This window comes from Panthera uncia, chromosome B1 (assembly GCF_023721935.1).
Source record: "Panthera uncia isolate 11264 chromosome B1, Puncia_PCG_1.0, whole genome shotgun sequence".
Lineage (NCBI taxonomy): Eukaryota > Metazoa > Chordata > Mammalia > Carnivora > Felidae > Panthera > Panthera uncia.
Genome location: NC_064811.1, coordinates 152953426 through 152971276, shown reverse-complemented (window position 1 = coordinate 152971276; position 17851 = coordinate 152953426). Strand labels below are relative to the sequence as shown.

At 50.8% G+C, this 17851-nt stretch overlaps 1 protein-coding gene across 1 annotated transcript; it reads right to left on the bottom strand.

Moving 5' to 3' along the window:
- Window positions 1-324: 324 nt before the first annotated feature.
- On the bottom strand, window positions 325-17018 carry CLU (clusterin). The gene is made up of 9 exons (XM_049632402.1): window positions 16973-17018; window positions 13159-13290; window positions 11690-11838; window positions 8200-8370; window positions 6270-6678; window positions 5118-5222; window positions 1744-1973; window positions 830-1005; window positions 325-574 (listed from the first exon to the last, which is right to left on the bottom strand). The coding sequence occupies exons 2-9, from the start codon at window positions 13250-13252 to the stop codon at window positions 565-567; spliced, it is 1344 nt and encodes a 447-aa protein (XP_049488359.1). The 5' UTR covers window positions 13253-13290; window positions 16973-17018; the 3' UTR covers window positions 325-564.
- Between the last annotated feature and the right edge of the window lie 833 nt (window positions 17019-17851).

Sequence of the window (17851 nt, the reverse complement as noted above, 5' to 3'; positions counted from 1 at the left end):
CTTCACTCTGATTTTCAAGCTATTCCTTCAGATCTCGCCCCCCGCCCCCCTGAATCAGAATACATCAACGGTTTTATAATGGAATGGCCAAGATTCACTTTTCAGAAATTTATTTCACTTGGCTGTTCGAACACATTTCTCTCCTCCTAAAAGCAAGAATCATTCGGTTTAACTTTGTCACGCTCCACGTATTCTCAATTATATGGTATTCCTTATACATCTTTGCTACTGCCTTTTCTTTTCTACTTCTTTTTTTTTCAATACCAAAATGCAGGCGTGTGGGAGATAGAAAAAAACAGCATAAAAGGAGGACACCCCAGAGCATTCTGATTACTGGCGGTTTTATTGAGTTAGTGGCACATGGGACTTCTTCCCATGATCAGCGAACACAGGCATTACAGCACGGAGTCCAGAGGGAGGAAAGGCTGGGTGAAGGGACAGGAGGGCCTTGAGGCAAGGCCTGGTCACTTGGTGACGTGCAGGGCTCTCTCTAGGGGCCTATCGCTCATCTTGGGGGCAACTGAACTCAGACACCCCCATGTTTGGAGAGGCAATGTTCACATCTCATTTCTCCCTGGAAATAAAATGAAGGAAAACGGAAGGTGAGGGCTCAATATTCACTGACAGGCAGCAACTGATACTCAACTTCTCCTCAACAAAGAAAGAACATCCTTCAAAGGAAAAGTAAAATGTCCACTGATTTTTCTGCCTTCGTGCCTGGGCTCTGGCTACTGGTGCCATCATTCCCAGGCTGGCTATGCTGCCCTGTTTCTGGCTCCTGCGGACCTGCTGGGCCCAGAAGGATGCCAGGTAAGGCCTGCATACTCACCCGTTCTTTTGACGGTATTCCTGAAGGGCCTTCTCTGCCACAGTCTCCATAAATTTAGGATTGTTCCTGGAGACTTCCTCTGGGACCATCACAGCGAAGGGGTCGGAATCAAAGAGCTTCACAACCACCTTAGTGAAGCCAGAGGGAACGTTGGAGTCAGAAGTCTGGGAGCTCACCTAGAAGGAAGAAAGGTAAGAGAAGGACTGAAAAACTGGTCCAAATGGACTCATTCTGCAACAAAAGCCAGGCAGAAATCTGGACAGTGGACCCCTTTTGCTTTTGACTGATTTTGACATCTGGACAACTCCGTGAACAGAAATGCCCGAGTTCAGAGACACTTGTCTGTAGGTACAAACATTGTCTGCAAATGACCAGCCTGTGGGGAGCCCCACAGAGACAAATGGGTCCTAAGCCACCATGTTTTCTTTGGGCAGCCACTGGCTTGGCCAGTGGCAGAAAAGGAATCGGGGAAAGAAAAACAAAAAAAAGGTTCCCAGCACTAGAGAGAAGCTTTCTATCCCTGGTAGAGAATAAGGCCCCAGTTCATGAGGCATCCAACATAGCAAGGCAGCTTCGTGGAAAGAGCACAGGCTTTCTGGCCAAGCACACGAGTTCAAACGCCCAGGCGAGTCACCTACCGGTTATTAAACCTTGGGCACGCTGTTGAGTCTCTCTCACTTTCCTCAACCGTAAAATGGGGCCACGATGGTCTACACCTCACGGGGTCATGAGGCTTCCATGCAACCACGTGCATAAAAGCTCTTATGTTTCCTGCCATGTGACAAATGCTCGATCCAAAGCCTAAGGGCTGCCTTTAATACCTTCATCCCATTTACTCCCAGGGAAGGTTCCCATCGCCTCCGGACCGTGTCCCGGGCCCCCGAGCTTCGGTGCGTGGCCAGGACATGACTCACCGTAGTGACCTGGAGATAGAATGGGTCTTCACTCTGAGTGAGATTAGCCAGCTGGGACACCCAGCTAAACTGCTCGTTCAGCTGCTTCAGCAGAGAGGACGTGTTGAACATCTTCTCCTGGTAGGACCGAAGCAGCTCCTCGTACAGCTTGGTGAACTTCTCTGCCATCTGCAGGGAGTTGTTAAGTTCCTGCCGCAGCAGCACCTGAGAGGGGTTGCTGGCAGAACAGTCTGCCCAGAGATGGGGGGGAAAAAAAGGCAGAAATGTAAAGGGAAAGCTAAAAAAGGATAAAAACATGAATGGAAATCCGTCCTCGGAGCCAGGACCGAAAGCAGGGCTACTGTTAAGTACCGAGCCACAAACCATGTGTTGTCAGTCTGCAACGTTAACAGGGCTCACCCCGGAATATAAACCAGCACGCAGCTTCCTTCATCGATGAAGTCTTGCTCTGGAAAACAATGTCACCTGAACTAAACAGTGTCCTTAGAGACATCATTGATTTACCTTTGGGTGCAAGACCCTTATCCCTTTGGAAGACTGGTGACAAGCAGTGTGGACCACACTTTGAGAAGCACTGATCTCAGTCTCTGTGCTCAGACCCGGACCTGCTCTTGCTGCCCTCGTCCCCGGATGGATCATTTCCGGAGCGAGGGAGGGGTTACTTACGGCTACCCTTTGTGGGGACCTACTCGGTACCAGACACGACATAAGTGCTTTAGATAGCCCCTGTCTCCGATAATCACATCTATTCTGCCTTTAAGTATTACCAGCGATGAAACTGAGGCCCGCAGAAGTAAATAAATTGCCTAAAAGTCATAGAATGAATGATTCATGGGCTACTCAGAGTAGGCCCTTCCTACTCTGAGTCTATGGTTCTGGAAAATTCTCCAAGCCTGTCTTTGGAGCAAATCTGCAGAGCTGGAAATCCAGTGCCAACAGTCAAAACAGGCAAAAGAGCTGGCCAGGGTCCTTGGGGCACAAAGCACAGCAGCCTGGTGGCTGGGGGTCCCGGCTTGCCCATCTTGGTCCTTGAATACTCACTGCAGGTTTCAGATTGAGAAGAGCTGGCAACTACCCACTATCTCTTTACAAACTACTGATTTTCTTTCCCTAATTGTTTCAAAACTCTCCTAAGGAGGGTGCATCCCCTGACTTGGGGAAGACAGATCTTTGCACACGGCATTTAATATAAGTGATTACCATAGGTATTGCAACTTCAAAAATGTTAGGTGGGGCAAGAAATGAAAGCCAGGTTGAAAAGACAATACAATGAATAATCTCAACTCTTTCACCAGAGAAGAATTAAAAAATAAGGAAAGCCATTGAGAACCCAGACTGTCTGGAGCAGTGGATCTCAACTGGGGGCTCTGCTAACCCCCAGGGGATATTTGGCAAGGTCTGAAAACAGTTTTGGTTGTTAGGATTGGTGGGGAGGCAAGGCTACTGGTGCCCACTGGGGAGAGGCCAGGGGTGCTGCTAAACAGCCCACAGGGCACAGGACAGTGCCACACGACAAAAAATCATTTGGTGTGGACTGTCAGGAGTGCCAAAGTTGAGACCCCCTGGTCTAGAGTGTTCGGGCAGTGCGTGCTCATTTGGTTCAAGCGCCTTCAGTAAGAGGTGCTGACTCTTTCTCCATGCAGAAGAGAAGGCAGTTTAGATAAGCTGCGACCAGTGACCATTAACCTCAGTGCTGGGTCGGGGGGCGTCTGGGTGGCTCAGACGGTTGAGCGTCCAACTCCTGATTTTGGCTCAGGACATGATTTCACGGTCATGGGTTCGAGCTCCGAGTCGGGCTGTGCGCTGACATCGTGCAGCCTGCTTGGGATTCTCTCTGCCCCTCGCCCCACCCTCATGCTCACTCTCTCTCTCTCTCTCTCTCTCTTTCAAAATAAATAAATCAACTTGAAAAAAAAAAACAATATCAGTGGTAGGGGTGCCAATTTGAGCCCTGGCATCTGTGCGTCTCTCTTCTGGCCCTAAACAGGACTTTCTTGTGGCAAAGCACTATGTAATTTCTGCAACTCTAACTACGATATTTTATGGGAAAAGCCCGGGAGGCTTGGTTGAGTGCTCATCTACACTTCATACATCAGCCTCTCACAGCACTTGTATTTATTTTGCAGTGGCTTCTAAAATTATAGGAGTGAGGCTAGGAATATTTAACTAGACTCTGAAGGCTTGTCCTGGCAAACCCAAATGTATTAAGAACAAAGCCACAAGATTGATCTGCAATGTACAAGGGGAACAATTAACTCTTTCTGAGCACAGACTATTGTGTGCCAGGAACCATTCTAGATGCTTTGACAGCTGTCACTCAAAGTAACAAGAAACTAGTCAATGAGCAGATCTAACAAAACTGAGGGCAACAGCTGAAGGGAAGTACAGTCGACCCTCAAATGTGTCCACAGTGTGGATTCTATACCAGGCAGTACTGTGATGTAGTTTTTCTCTTCTTTATGATTTTCTTTCTTTTCTTTCTTTCTTTCTTTCTTTCCTCCTTTCTTCTTTCTTTCTTTCTTTCTTTCGTAAGAGAGAAAGCAAGAGTGCGGGAGGGAGTGGGGGAGGGGTAGAGACAGAGGAAGACAGAGAATCCGAAGTGGCAGGGCTCGATCTTATGACTGTGAGATCATGGCCACCGGACACCCCCTCTTCTTTATGATTTTCTTAATCTCTTTTTTTCTAGCTTACTTGAAGAATACAGTACATAAGACACGTTGAATATGAACTACGTGTTAATAGACAGCTTACGTTATCGCCTCCTTTTACCCCCTCGTTGTTCAAGGGTCAATTATATTTCCTTTGCTTCAGGACCAACCACTACCGGTGACCCATGTGTTCTGGGGACAGAACACCAAACACTGGTTAAAAACATGTCCCAAACACCTAGCTCTCCAACATAAGGGTGTCCTATAATCTTAAGAAGTTACTCAACCATCCTGTGACTACGAGCTTTTCACCTCTGTTAAGACAGGGACAATAACTGTACCTAACTCAGGATCATTCTGAGGAAGTGAGTAAATGTTTGCCAAGTGTTTATAGTGGTGCCAGCCGAACACACGGTAAGTGTTTGTTAACCAGAATACGTATTCTCTAAAGTTCCATCATCTGCAGGGGAAAATGAGGAGGTCTACCAGGCTGGGCCCTGGGTAAGAAGATAACTGGGGAAATCAAAGAATGCTGTCTCCCGATTTCAGGGACAGCCCTCCATCTTAACCCGTGTCTACAGATGAGGGGCCCAGGTGGAGCAGGGCCGAGGACCGTCCCCAGTGCCACAGCCAGAAGGCAGCAGAGTGGAATTTCAAGTCCCATGTGTCCGACCCCATAAAGGGAGCCCCAGTGAGGGACCAGGGACCCAGGGCTCCCCGACTCACCCACTGACAAGATCTCCTGGCACTTGTCACACTGGTCCTTCATCCTCAGGCACCCCGTGGAGTTGTGACGGATCTCCTTGCACACCATACGGTCTTGGTTGTCTTCTGGAGACACAGGAGGGAAGGGGGAGTCATGCTGATGGCCCACACAGAGCAATATAGTGATGGGCCACCCCGACCTCACTGATCCTTCCACGCTCCCGTTTGCCCCCCTGAGATGCAGGTTGGAAAGTAGTCATCTGCCTGCAGACTGATCGGGGCTCCCCACAGAAGGACCAGGAGCTGGCTCCCAGGGCCTCGCCTCCCACCTTCTCTGGGGGATGAGACCCTCCCGCTGCCACACTGCCGTTAGCTCCACGGGCCTCTCTTTGGCATCAGAACCCATTTTTGCTTTGCATTTCATCTGGCTCGTTTCTCTCCCCCTAGCCAGTCAGCAAGCCCCTTGAAGGCAGGAATGGGATCCTCCTTTGAGCCGCCTTATAACACAGGGCTCCCCCCATTGCGGATATGCAGTAGATGCTGTTCAATTCAAGGTCCTTCTGTATTTCCAGACCATTTCAAGCCAACACACTGCAGCATTTAGGAGATGGTGTTGGCCAACTACGTCTATTAGTTCAACGAAGGAAATCAGTTCTAAATATATTGACTTTTCATGTCCATATTAGACTTCATTCCCTGAAAAAATATTCACTGCATGCTCATTCTCCACCAAGGCCCCAAGGTTATAGCCATGAACGGTTTTCTAAACTGTAATATGTACTCATTATATAATTGGTCACCAATATATGCATGGCATCCACATAAAGCCACCTGCATTCCCGAGAGAAAGGCTGTCTGGTTCTCTCGAATGGACTAATCAATGTCATGACCACCAGTTGCTGGGAGGGGCATGGTAAACTTGGAAAGAACAAGGTTCCAAGTCTGGCAGGGCTAAGTTTGACCAGGTCATACTTTTCCGGCTGTGAATACTTGGACACACTCCTTTACTGTCATAATTTTCTCCTCCTTAAATAGGGATAATACCATTCATGGAGTTGCTGGGGGAAATAGAGATGACACACGCCAGGCTGCCAGCAATGTTCTTAGACTCTACTGAGCTTCTCAATAACCTGCTAGTTCCCATCCCTTAGGAAGAATGAGACATTTTTTCACCTTCTGTGAATTCCATCGGAAAGTGGTAGGGAATTCTCTGGAGGTTGATGTCCATGGCCTGTTGAGCCTGGTGTATCATGTCGAAGAAGGGTTGAAACATGTCGTGGAAGTTCAAGGGTTGGAATGCAGGGAAAGGCATTACGTTCCGGGCGAAGCGGGACTTGGGATTGAAGAAGAAAGGCCTCCTCTGTAATGAGCTGAAGGGTGAGTAGTGGTAAGTATCCTGGGGCTCACGGGTGAAGAATCTGTCCTGGAAAAGCTCGTCCATAATTCTGGATGCCCGGTTGAAGCTGTCCTGCATGACGTCCAGGGCGTGGGTCTGCTGCCGGTCGTTCTCCAGCAGGGAGTCGATGCGGTCGCCGTTAATCCAGAAGTAGAAGGGAGAACTCTGGTTCAGGAACTCCTCAAGCTGTAACAGGCAAAATGGGCAAGTTAGAAGGTTGCTAAGGTCCCAGCCTCCTCCTGGCCTCCTGCTTGTTGAGAAGAGCCGATCCTGACCCCTCACTGCCCTTGGGGTTCCTCAATCATAGCACGTGACCAAAGGTCCTGCTGGGACTGGCTCCCTGGCCCCCCAACTGGGGGCCAATGCCCTTCCATTCTACCTGCCCAATGGGGAAGAATTTAGGAAGGCCTCTGAGGCCACGAGATGCATAGACCCCCATCACCTGAGACTAGCCTCTTCTTTGACCACGAAGGATCCCACACCCCTGTTCAGCCAAGGGCCAACTGACAGCCTTCAGTTCATGAGCTCTAACCAGGCGAGGCCCTCAGGGGAGGATGAGATCAATATTCATGTGCCAAAGTTCTTAACTCCTTCTGCCTAAGCGGGCACAAGGACTTGCTGTACTACAAAGCTGTTACATTACCCAGCTAGTAATTTCTAGAGAAGAACCTTCTAACAGATGGCCAATACCTGGCACATGTGCGGTCCATGACTTCACATTTGTGCACTCGTAGCAACTGATGATGGGCGCTCCGGGGGCCCCAGTGCAGCCGCAGCCCGACTGATCAGTTGCATCAGGGCTTGTGAAAGGAAGCTGTGATGCTGTGATTTGTAGTAAGAAATGTATATTTGGTCTTCGTGGGGTTCCTAAAGCCCTTAGAATTTCCTTCCAGGAGAGCAATAAAGGTCTTTTGTTATGTTAATGAGGCGGCTTTTGGAAAACACTTAAGGATGGGGGCTGGTAGCCAGAGGAACGAACCCGGATGCCCCGGATGCCCGGATGAGAACAATTAGAGGGTGGAAGTTTTAATCCCACCTCCTGATGTCGGGGGCGGGGAGGGGGGGGGGTGCGGGGAGGGTCTGGAGGTTGAATCCATCCGCAATGGCCAATGATTTTATCAATCATGACCACGGAAGGAAGATTCCATAAAAATCCCAAAAGGATGGGCTTGAGGAGCCTCTGGGTCGGTGTACAGGTGAAAACACTGGAGAGGGGCGCCCTCTCAGAGGACGTGTTAGCTCCCCACCTTTTCCCCACACCTTGCCCTATGCATCTCTTCTGGTTTTTCTGAGTTATAGCCTTTTATCAGAAACCAATAACCTAGTAAGTCAACTGTGTCTCTGAGCTGTGAGCTGCTCTGGCAAATTAATTGAACCCAAGGAGGGGATTGTGGGAACCTCCACTCTGTAGCCAGTGAGACAGAAGCACAGGTGACAAGCCAGGCTTGGGATGGGCAGCTGAAGCTAGGGGGTGGGGAGGACGGTCCTGTGGGCCTGAGCCCTTACCCTGTGGGATCTAATGCTGCCTCCCAGGTGGACAGTGTCAGAATGGAGCTGAAGCGTAGGCTGCTGTGGGGGAATTGCTTGGCGTGAGGAACACCCCCCACGCATCGGAACTGGGTGTAGGACCATAGAAGCATATTTCACTCAGTTCTCCGCACCCCCCACTCAGAGCCTAGCTGTCCTCAGCGGCGCGTCCCCTTTCACCTGTTGGCCAACCAGGCCCGAGCCACTTCTGCAGACGCGAGCGTAGAACTTCATGCAGGTCTGTTTCAGGCACGGCTTACACTCCTCCCAGAGGGCCATCATGGTGTCATTGCACACCCCCTGGGACGCCTTCAGCTTCATTTCAGAGTCCTTGGTATCACTTAGGGCATCCTACAGGGGGACACGAGGCCAGGTTAGCCACGCGGAAACCACAGGCTTCACGCTTTCCAAGGGCGCACGGCGATGCCTGGCCCTCCACCGCTCAGGCGGGTCTTTCCAGGGCTGGCCACACCGAGTGCTTATTTCCTCCTCTGGCTCCTATATCCCTCACTCGCCTGGATTTCCCTCCCCACCCAGCTCTAAATACCTTCCCAACTTCAAGACCCCACTCTTCCTTACAGTTTTGTCCAGCCACTAGAACCCATGTAGATATCCCCTTCCTCTGATGCTGCACTTAGTCTCGACCCCAGGATTTACCGCTCCCTTATACCTAACTTTCTCTTCTCCACTTTTGGGGTTTAAATGTTGTCTTCCAAAGCTTCCACCCATGTCCTGAATCTTATTTGTCTATTGCAGCCACAGTCCCTGGCATGCAATGAGAATAAGCAAGCTTTCTTGATCAAAGTCACTGGGCGTCTGGGTGGCTCAGTCAGTTAAGCGTCCGACTTCCACTCAGGTCATGATCTCACAGCTTGTGAGTACGAGCCCTGCCTTGGGCTCTGTGCTGACAGCTCAGAGCCTGAAGCCTGCTTCAGATTCTATCTCTGTCTGTCTCTGCTCCTCCCCTGCTCTCTCTCTTTCAAATATAAATAAACATCAAGAAAAAAATTAAGGTGGCTCAATCAGTTAAGCATCAGACTCTTGGTTTCAGGTCAGGTCATGATCTCACAGATGGTGAGTTGGAGCCCTGCATCAGGCTCTGTGCTACTTGGGATTCTCTCTCTCCCCCTCTCTCTGCCCCTCCCCTGATTGCTCTCTCTCTCTCTTTCTCAAAGTAAATAAATAGCCTTAAAAATTTTTTTCTTAATTAAAAGTTAAAGTCACAACAACTACCAAAACTCTCTCGTACATCCATGTCACTTGGTCCAATAATTCTATAAGAATCCATCCCAAAGAATTCCTGCCATAAAGGGAAAATCCCTATGCATGAAGATATTTGTTAAGTATTCATTTATGGCAGAAAAAAAATACTGGAATCAATCCGGATGCTTAAAACTAGAAGGCCAGTGAAGCAAATTGTGGTCCACCCAGAGGCTGGACAAGTAGTTTGGCAGGGGTGTTCGTAGTTAAGTTTTAAATAGCGTAACAAGCACTTTTCCATGTTAACAAACCGTGATTTTGAGTATAGCGGCTGTCAAAAGAATATAAAGGGGAAAATGTAGTAAAAAACGAATCACATGTTAACAGTCCTCAGGTAAGAGGGTTATGGAAAACTTTTCCTTTTCCACTTTTCTATATTAAAGTCTCAACAAATGAATGTATTAACACTTCCAAGAAGAATGAAGTAGACCATCCACACCACAAAGCAAATCTACACTGTGAAGAGCTGACCAGGAAGACAGGGACTTCCAAGAGATCCCTCCTCTGTTCCAGGTCCCCTCCACCCCTGGTACCCTGCTGCTGCTGGAAAGGCCACCATACCTCTTACCAAGCCAATTCACGACCATCAACTGCCCTGCCCACTTCCTCTCTTTCCTGTTCACATACTGAAGAACTAAGAAGCAACGTAGTCTTGGGGCACCTGGGTGGCTCAATCGGTTGAGCGTCCAACTTCGGCTCAGGTCATGATCTCACAGTTTGTGGGTTTGAGCCCCTCGTCGGGCTCTGTGCTGACGCCTCAGAGCCTGGAGCCTGCTTCAGATTCTGTGTGTGCGTGTCTCTCTCTCTACCCGTCCCCTGTTCACGCTCTGTCTCTGTCTCTCAAAAACAAATAAATGTAAAAAAATAAAATAAAAAATAAAAATAAGTAATGTAGTCTTTTCTTGAACTTGATGTGCTTTTATCACAGAATCTGGATTGTAGAATATCCAACTGTGATCATGACCACAAAAACTCCAGAACAAGACTTGCCTGCCACCTCTACATGAGCTACTTGAGGATTCTCATAAAATGGTGAGAAAAAAACCACTGAGGCCAAGGAAGGGCACTAAGTGTCAAAAGAAAGAGCTGCCTCCAGGCCAGCATTTCCTGAAGCAGCTTCCAGGGAATTGTGCTAAAAGCTATCAGGGGGAGAAAAAAAGGATGCTCTGATCAATTCCATTTGGAAAACAAAGGGTTAAGTGAAATTACACAAACTTCTTCGCTGCAGAACTTCTCAGAGCCTTTATTTTATGTATTTAGTTATTCTTTATTATCTTTTTTTTTTTTTTTTTAGCTTTTAAAAGTTAAAAAAAAATTTTCTAGGGAGAGAGCACATGAGCAGGGGAGAGGGGCAGAGGGAGAGAGAGAGAGACTCTTAAGCCTGATGTGGGCTCACAACTGTGAGATCATGACCTGAGCCAAAATCGAGTCAGATGCCTAACAGACTGTGCCACCCAGGTGACCCCTCAGAGCCTTTAAAATGCTTTACTATGGGGGCTCTGGGTGGCTCAGTCGCTTAAGCGTCCGATTTCAGCTCAGGTCATGATCTCACAGTTCATGGGTTTGAGCCCCGCGTCGGGCTCTGTGCTGACAGCTCAGAGCCTGGAGCCTGCTTTGGATTCTGTGTCTCCCTCTCTCTCTGTTCCTCCCCCACTCATGCTCTGTCTCTCTCTCAAAAATAAATAAACATTAAAAAAAATTTTTTTTTAATGCTTTACTATGCATTATGGGTCATGAAGGTAGCAGGTGACCCTGTCTTAGCATTTCGTTCATTAGGGGGAGGGAGGCAATGGGAGGAGGTTTTTAGGGTACACTTAAGGAGACTATTGATTTTTAAAATAAGTTGTTTATTGCATTGTGGTGTTTTAGTTTTGTTGAGTCATTAAGCACAGTCTAGACCCGCTATTTTCACTATTGGACTTAGGTGTCTCTTCATGAAATAGTCAGAACTCTAGAAAGCCGGGAGGCAATACAGGTGTGTGCCTGCCTTAACCCCAAAGGTATTGTCCCTACTAGATAAGCTTCCTGCCAGCAGGGCCCCATCCCCCTCCTGACCTGGGACAGACCTTATCCAAAGCCTACCTTGGAGCTTGCATAGTCAGGGTTTAGAAAAATCTATTGAAGTGAATCCTGGCATCATCAGGCCCTGCGCCAGGCTGGTAAAAAAAAAAACCAAAAAAAAACCAAAAAAAACCCAAAAAACCAGATCCAAGATCTCACCCCTTGAAGCTTTCAAAAGCAAAGAAACTCTCCCTATTTATTAACTGCAGCCCCAGCATCAGCTGACACCGGCCTGGAAGGGCTGAGGGTCACCCTGGCAACCCAGCAGGGCCCCACAGGAGCCCGGGCCACCCCTCCTCTCTAGCAGGGGCAGCCAAGGGGGAGGGTGCGGTCACCTGGCTGTCCTCACCTCTTTCTTCTTCTTGGCTTCTTCTAAGTTGCTGAGCAGGGATTTGCGCTCTTCGTTTGTCTGTTCTATCAGAGTCTTTATCTGTTTCACGCCCTTGAGGGCATTTTTAATTTCCTTGTTAATGTACTTACTCCCCTCGGTGGACATTTCTGCAAGAGAAGGGTCGGGAGGTAGAAGGAGGAGAGAGGACGAGACTGCGGCGGCGATGGGGCATGTAACCCTAGAACCATCTGGAAGGGTCGGGGAGGCCAGCTGGGTGTAGGAGCTGCTGGGGCTGGCAGTGCCCACCCTGGCAGGCAGCCTTCGGGCCCCAGCTTTGCCCTGACACGGGTTCCCATCCCAGGGCTTATTGTGGACCCAGGGCCCACGTAGCGACTACACCAGCGGCTCAGGAACACAGCCCACTGGAGCGGGCACACCCCAGAGGAGGGACAGCAAGCAGCACCACGCCACGATGCCCCTGCGGCTCTAGAGAACCAGCCTGCCCAGCTGCAGAAGAAAACTTTCAAGGAAAACAAAAAATCCCGGAAGTAAAATATTATCTTGGATACAAGTGTTTCTGGAATTCGGCTTAGCCGCACGTCTGAACTTCTTTATTCCACGGTTCCAGGTGATGGGGGACACAAAGATGAACGAATGGCACCGTTCTGCGAGGAGACTGCGATCAAGACACAACACCGAGTGACAAAGGCAATGAGACAGTGTCCCGAAGAGCTGAAGGAGTAACAGCTAAGGCTTGTCTGGCGGTTATCCTGGGCCGGACACTGAGTCCGGCCACTTCACGCGCCTTTTATTTAATACTCTCTGTGCTGGCATCGTGCCCACTGCATACATGAGGAAAAGGAAGCACAGTGAGGTCAGATACCTACCCCAGGTTATACAGCTAGGGAGTCACAGAGGTATCAGACGCATACCCAAGTCCGATCTCAAAGTCTGAGTTTTCAACTACTGCCTGCAGAGAAGCAGTCAGCTTGCAGGACAAGGGTGGGGAGGAGGGAGGACAGGTTTCAGGAAAGGCCTGGCGGAGGAGGGGACCCCCGGCTGGGCTCTGAAGGAGGACATTTCTCCCTTCCTGGATATGGAGCATTGAGTTTCTAGGTGGACTGGTATCAGATACATACAGCAGGCGCCATGGAAACTCAGAAATGGAAACTCACAAGGCGCAAATGATCCAGGCTTCATAGACCTTTGTGGACAAGGTGGGGGCACAAGACAAGCGGACTGGTGAGGGAACAGCCCAAAAGGAATACAGCAGCATCCAGTGCTTTCTGAGCACTTAAGATACACCTGAAAAACGTCTAGGAGTAACCTGACCACAAAGAACCTAGGCCAGGCAGCTTGGAGAGACGAGGCTCCGGGAGAGGCCGGCCCCAGCCAAGCAGACCTGATGCGCAGGAGAAAACGGTCTTTACCACTTGGGGCCCTGACAGTGAGGAAGTGTGGCCTAGGGGAACCCCTGCTCCACTTACCCTGGAGCTCTGCGTCTGAGACCGCCTTGTCTCCCAGAACCCGTCCATTCTCACAGGTCAGCAGCAGCCCCACCAACAGTAGGAGAGTCTTCATTGCGTCCGGCTCTCCAATTCTGGAATCCCAACAGGCCTCTGTTTGTAGAGAACAGGAGACTGTCATGGTAACAGCTAGACAGCCCGCTGGTTTCCGGCCCAGCCTGCAGCCTACAGCAGCTTCTCTGGAGCCCTGCCTTCAGCCAGCCCCTGAGCTGGCAATGCTGTGTTTTTATCCCTGGGGAAATTGGGAGAAAAGATCAGTCTTGCCCCCGGACACCTTCAAAAGAAAGCAGAGGCGGTGGAGGAGCCATAGGAGAAGCAGCCTAAGGCAGAAGAAAGGAGAACTCTGGAGTCAGAGCCCTGGGCTCAGGTCCAGCCCTTCCCCTCCTCCCCACCCTCCTCCTCCTCCTCCTCCTCCTCCCCCTGAATCGCTGACTAAGACTGGACACTGCTTTCTGCATCCAGAAAGGACGTCTATCTGATGATACCTGCTCATATCAAATAAACCCTCAAAACACCTCTCTGGGATGACTCACCCGGCCCTCTCCGTCCCCACCCCTAACGCCCTAACATGGGGATGGCCTCCCAGAGCTCAGCAGCCCCCCTGCTGTGTGCACCACTAATCCTACCCATAGGCATCACCAGTCAATCACAACACCTTTTTCTCCACTGAGCCTTAACACCACCTAAAACTGCTTTTTAAGACTCAGAGGCAGTGACAGCCAACCCTTTGGGTCGGCAAAGGACAATAAATCCCATTTGCCATCCTTGGCATGAGACGTGAGCCAGGCGGCATAGATTTGGGGTATAAATACAGGAGAGCAGAGGGTGGGGCAATTGTGCTCAGAGGGGGGAGAGAGAGAGAGAGAGAGAGAGAGAGAGAGAGACAAAGTCAAGGGGTTAAAGGTGGGCCCCCTGCCTCCCCAGGAGAAGTTCCCTCTGGATGGACATGTGCCTCGGCCCTGCCAGGTCTCTTTCACAGGGCTGTTCCCTTTAAGCCCACAGTAGGGTGCACTGCCAAGGTGCCCCTGCCACCACTCAGCTGACTGCTCAGAGCCCAGGACAGCCCAGTCTTACACAATGGACCCTTTCCCAGAAGCTGAAGTTGTTGCCTAAAACAGAACCCCCCTCCCCAGCAGCCCGTCTTCTGGCCTCCCCCTCCCACTGCTTATCTGAACTCACTCATTTCCCATAACAGAGCAGGGAGGTGGGGTTGCCCCCCTTCCTGAAATCGTGAACATCTACAAACTGCCCTCAGCTCAGCAGGCCCGTATGGACACTTGGTAGCACATTAATAAAGGAAGCCTCTCCCAGAAAGTAATTAGTAAAACAGCCAAGCTGTGGTTCCTTGACTGGCCACACAGAGCAAAGGAGCAGCGTGGGAGAAGAGAGTGAGTGGGTCATTGCCTTCCCCAAAGACAGGGTGGGTGGCTGAGTCGGGGTGCTATTTCAGGCCTGCCAGAAGGCCCAGGGCTCCTGGGCTCTGCCCTAGCTGCTCACTGAGGCCTGAAACACCTCAGAGAGAAACAGAGCTTTTGTTAGGCCAGAGAGAGAAAGCCAGCAAGAACACCTCTTGGGAAGAGGCCCCTGGATACTTCTCAGAAATTCATACAAGAGCCTCAAAAATAGGTTTGGACCAGAAGAGCACTGAATGAGGAGTCCAGAAACCCAGCAGCCAGTACAGAGACTCCCATCAAGAGCCTGGGGTCCACTGGGGGGCCAGCAAGTCCTGAGCTGAGAAAAAGATCAGTCTCCTGCCCCATCGCTCCATCTCAACGGTGGGGGAGGGGGGAGAGGGGAAGCAGGACTCTGAGACGAGATAGGGGCTCCCCAAGGTCGGCAGCAGGCTGGCCACCCCAGGATGAGAACCCAAGCCCTCCTAGCCTCCAGCCCAGTGTTCTTTCCTTGACACTAAGTCAATTAAATCTGAGCCTTAAGTGTCCTCATCTGTAAAACGTCCCCAACAAGGACCTCAGAGATGGGACTGTGCTCTGTAAATACTGGGGTCTTATATAATCATAGTAAATTCTGACGATGTCGAAATCTGACCCAGGACCAATTGTGGGCTTTAGCAATATCTAACGGGGAAGTGGGGGGAGGTGGCATGTTTGGAGAGGGTCAGAGGGACTGAAACGGGCACCCGTGGTCCCTCCTTGTGTGGCTTTGCTATTAATGCAATGATCAGCTCCTTTACAGTACCTACGAATCAGCCTGAGGTGGGGGGGGGGGGGGGGGGGGGGGGGGAGGGGGGGGGGGGGGGGGGGGGGGGGCGGCGGGGCGGGGGGGGGGGGAGGGTGTCTCATTATCATGCTGACGCTAATTCCGAATGTGAGATTGATACCACTAGTTCATGGATGGCACTGGAACGGGGGCTGGACAGGGAACTGCTTGCCCTCAGACTGCCTGCGACTGTCCTGGGGGCCTGGCTGCCGGTTGCTCTGATTGGACAAGCCCAGCCAAGGCCCTCCTTTTCCCCACAGCCCTCAGGCAGGCTCTTTCCCCCAAGGAGGCTTAACCCTAGGAGAGGGAGCCACGGGAAGGACACAGGCACCTAAGTAAGTGGTCACGCAGCTAGTGAGCTGCACGGTTTTTAAAGCCCGAGGCCCAAGCTCCTATCGAACCTCCTCCCCAAATGTAGAAACTAAAGGAGAAAGAAAAATAATACACCTGAAATTTACACCATCCAGAGGCAAATACTAGCACTGTGGTATATTTCCTTTTATTTTCTATGGATTTGTATACAATTAGATCCCTTACACCCACTACCTCCATAGAGTCTTTAAAAGCACCGTTTTGTGGCTGTGTAATAGTCCATTTTCTGGTGTGCTCTATTTCACACGGTGGGGCATTTAAATTGTATGTAGTTTCACACTGTTATTATAATGAACACTCCTGGCAGTATCCTTTCATTGTATCTGTACTTATTCTTAAATTCTTAACCTCTCTCTTTTAAAATCATCATCGTCATCATCCTCAGCAGCAGCTTTTTTTTTTTTTCTTTTTTCCTTTTTTTTTAGGTCCAGAAATTCTGGAAGATCAAGGCTTCAGTTCTAATCCCGATTCTGACACCTACTTGCTGTTTATCTTGGGAGACGGTCCTAAACCTCTCCAGGCCTCAGATTATCATCTATAAAATGAGACAGTTGGATCAGACGTCTGAGGTCTGATGGAGTATGCCTGACTTTTCTCTGATGCATCCTGGTGCATTCGGAAGCAGTAAGAGTGGGATTTAAGTGGTTGCAACATGTATTTAAAATCAAAACATAAACACACTATGGAGACAACTAGAGAATTCTCGGGAGCAAACAGGATGCTTCAAGCTGGCTAGCTGACAATCATCACTGGAGATCAGTACCTGTACAAGGAAGATGCTGCAGGCAGGCCCTTTGCGGGCACCCGGCTCCGCCACTCACTAGTCTGGACCACCGGCTTTAGGCATTAGTTCTCCAAGTCTTTGTCTCCCCATCTTTGCAGGAGGGTCATTACACCTGTCCTATTTAGCCCATCCAATTGTGGCTGGAGCTGGCGAGCGCCGGAGCTCCGGAGCCCCGGCCCTTGCGCCACCCCCAGCAATTCCGCCTCCGGCTCGGCTCGGCGGCCTAGTGATGAGGCTCGGACCACCTCCCTTCCCCGGTTTCCCGACTCCATCCAAAGCGCGGCTGTGACAGCCTTGTGAGTACCAGCGATCTTCCCGTCCTCGCCTGGGTGCCACCCCCGCCCTCCCGTGGGTCCCGATGGGGCTCTGCCCCGGGTAGGCGAGGAGGTGGGGACATCTCACCGGTCAGCGGCGCCCGGCGACGGTGCGCTGCTCCTGGCGACGCGTGCTGAGCACCGCGAGGCGCGCGTATTTATAGCGCTCAGCCTCGTATACACCCCCTTTGGGGCTGGCTGCAAACCTGCATGACTCACGCCCAAAGAACGCCGTGGAATTCACCGGGAGCTTTCTGGAAGCTGGCGCCAGAGGAGATGCGGAGGTGGGGGGTGGGGGAGTGCTCCGGTACAGCACCCGGCGGGGGGCGCGTAGGGTGGAGGGGAGGGGAGGCAGGGCATCTGCACCGCTAAAGGCCAGACAGACGCTCCATGCCGCCGAGCACCGCTCCCCAGGGGGTCGGAGGGAGGGGCTCAGAGTTGGAAGACGGTGCCCCCAGGAGGGGAGAGCTTGAGTTAACATAAGGCCGCTGGGCGAACCCTCCACAGGGTTCCAGGGGTGCACTGCGCTCCTGAGCGGTTCCCAGTCCAAAATAAAATCTCACGGCTCTTTTCACATTGAACGTGAGCCATTCCTCTTGTTCCACTGAAGTAGAAGAAGCATCAGAAATAATGCGGGTGGGATGGGGAGGGTGTTGTGCTAGAGAAGAGCACCTAGGAAGAAAGAAACGATTTCTCCAACCCCACAGTGACCAACTCCACCCAACTCCCCCCAACTCCACCACAGTGACCCCCGGTGGTCCTTTGGCAGACCTGCCGGCCAGGAGGAAGAAGAAATGTGTTTTTAGCCATGAGCAGAGCGCTCATTTGGGGAACCAAAAGGCCCCCTGAACCTTAAGCAAATTATTGTCCCCATCGACTTGGGGCCCCCGACAAGCAGGGTGGGCTCCATGGGGTGGGACTCGGCAGCCCCAAGCTTGGTTTGGTGGCCATGGCTGCAGTCTTGAGA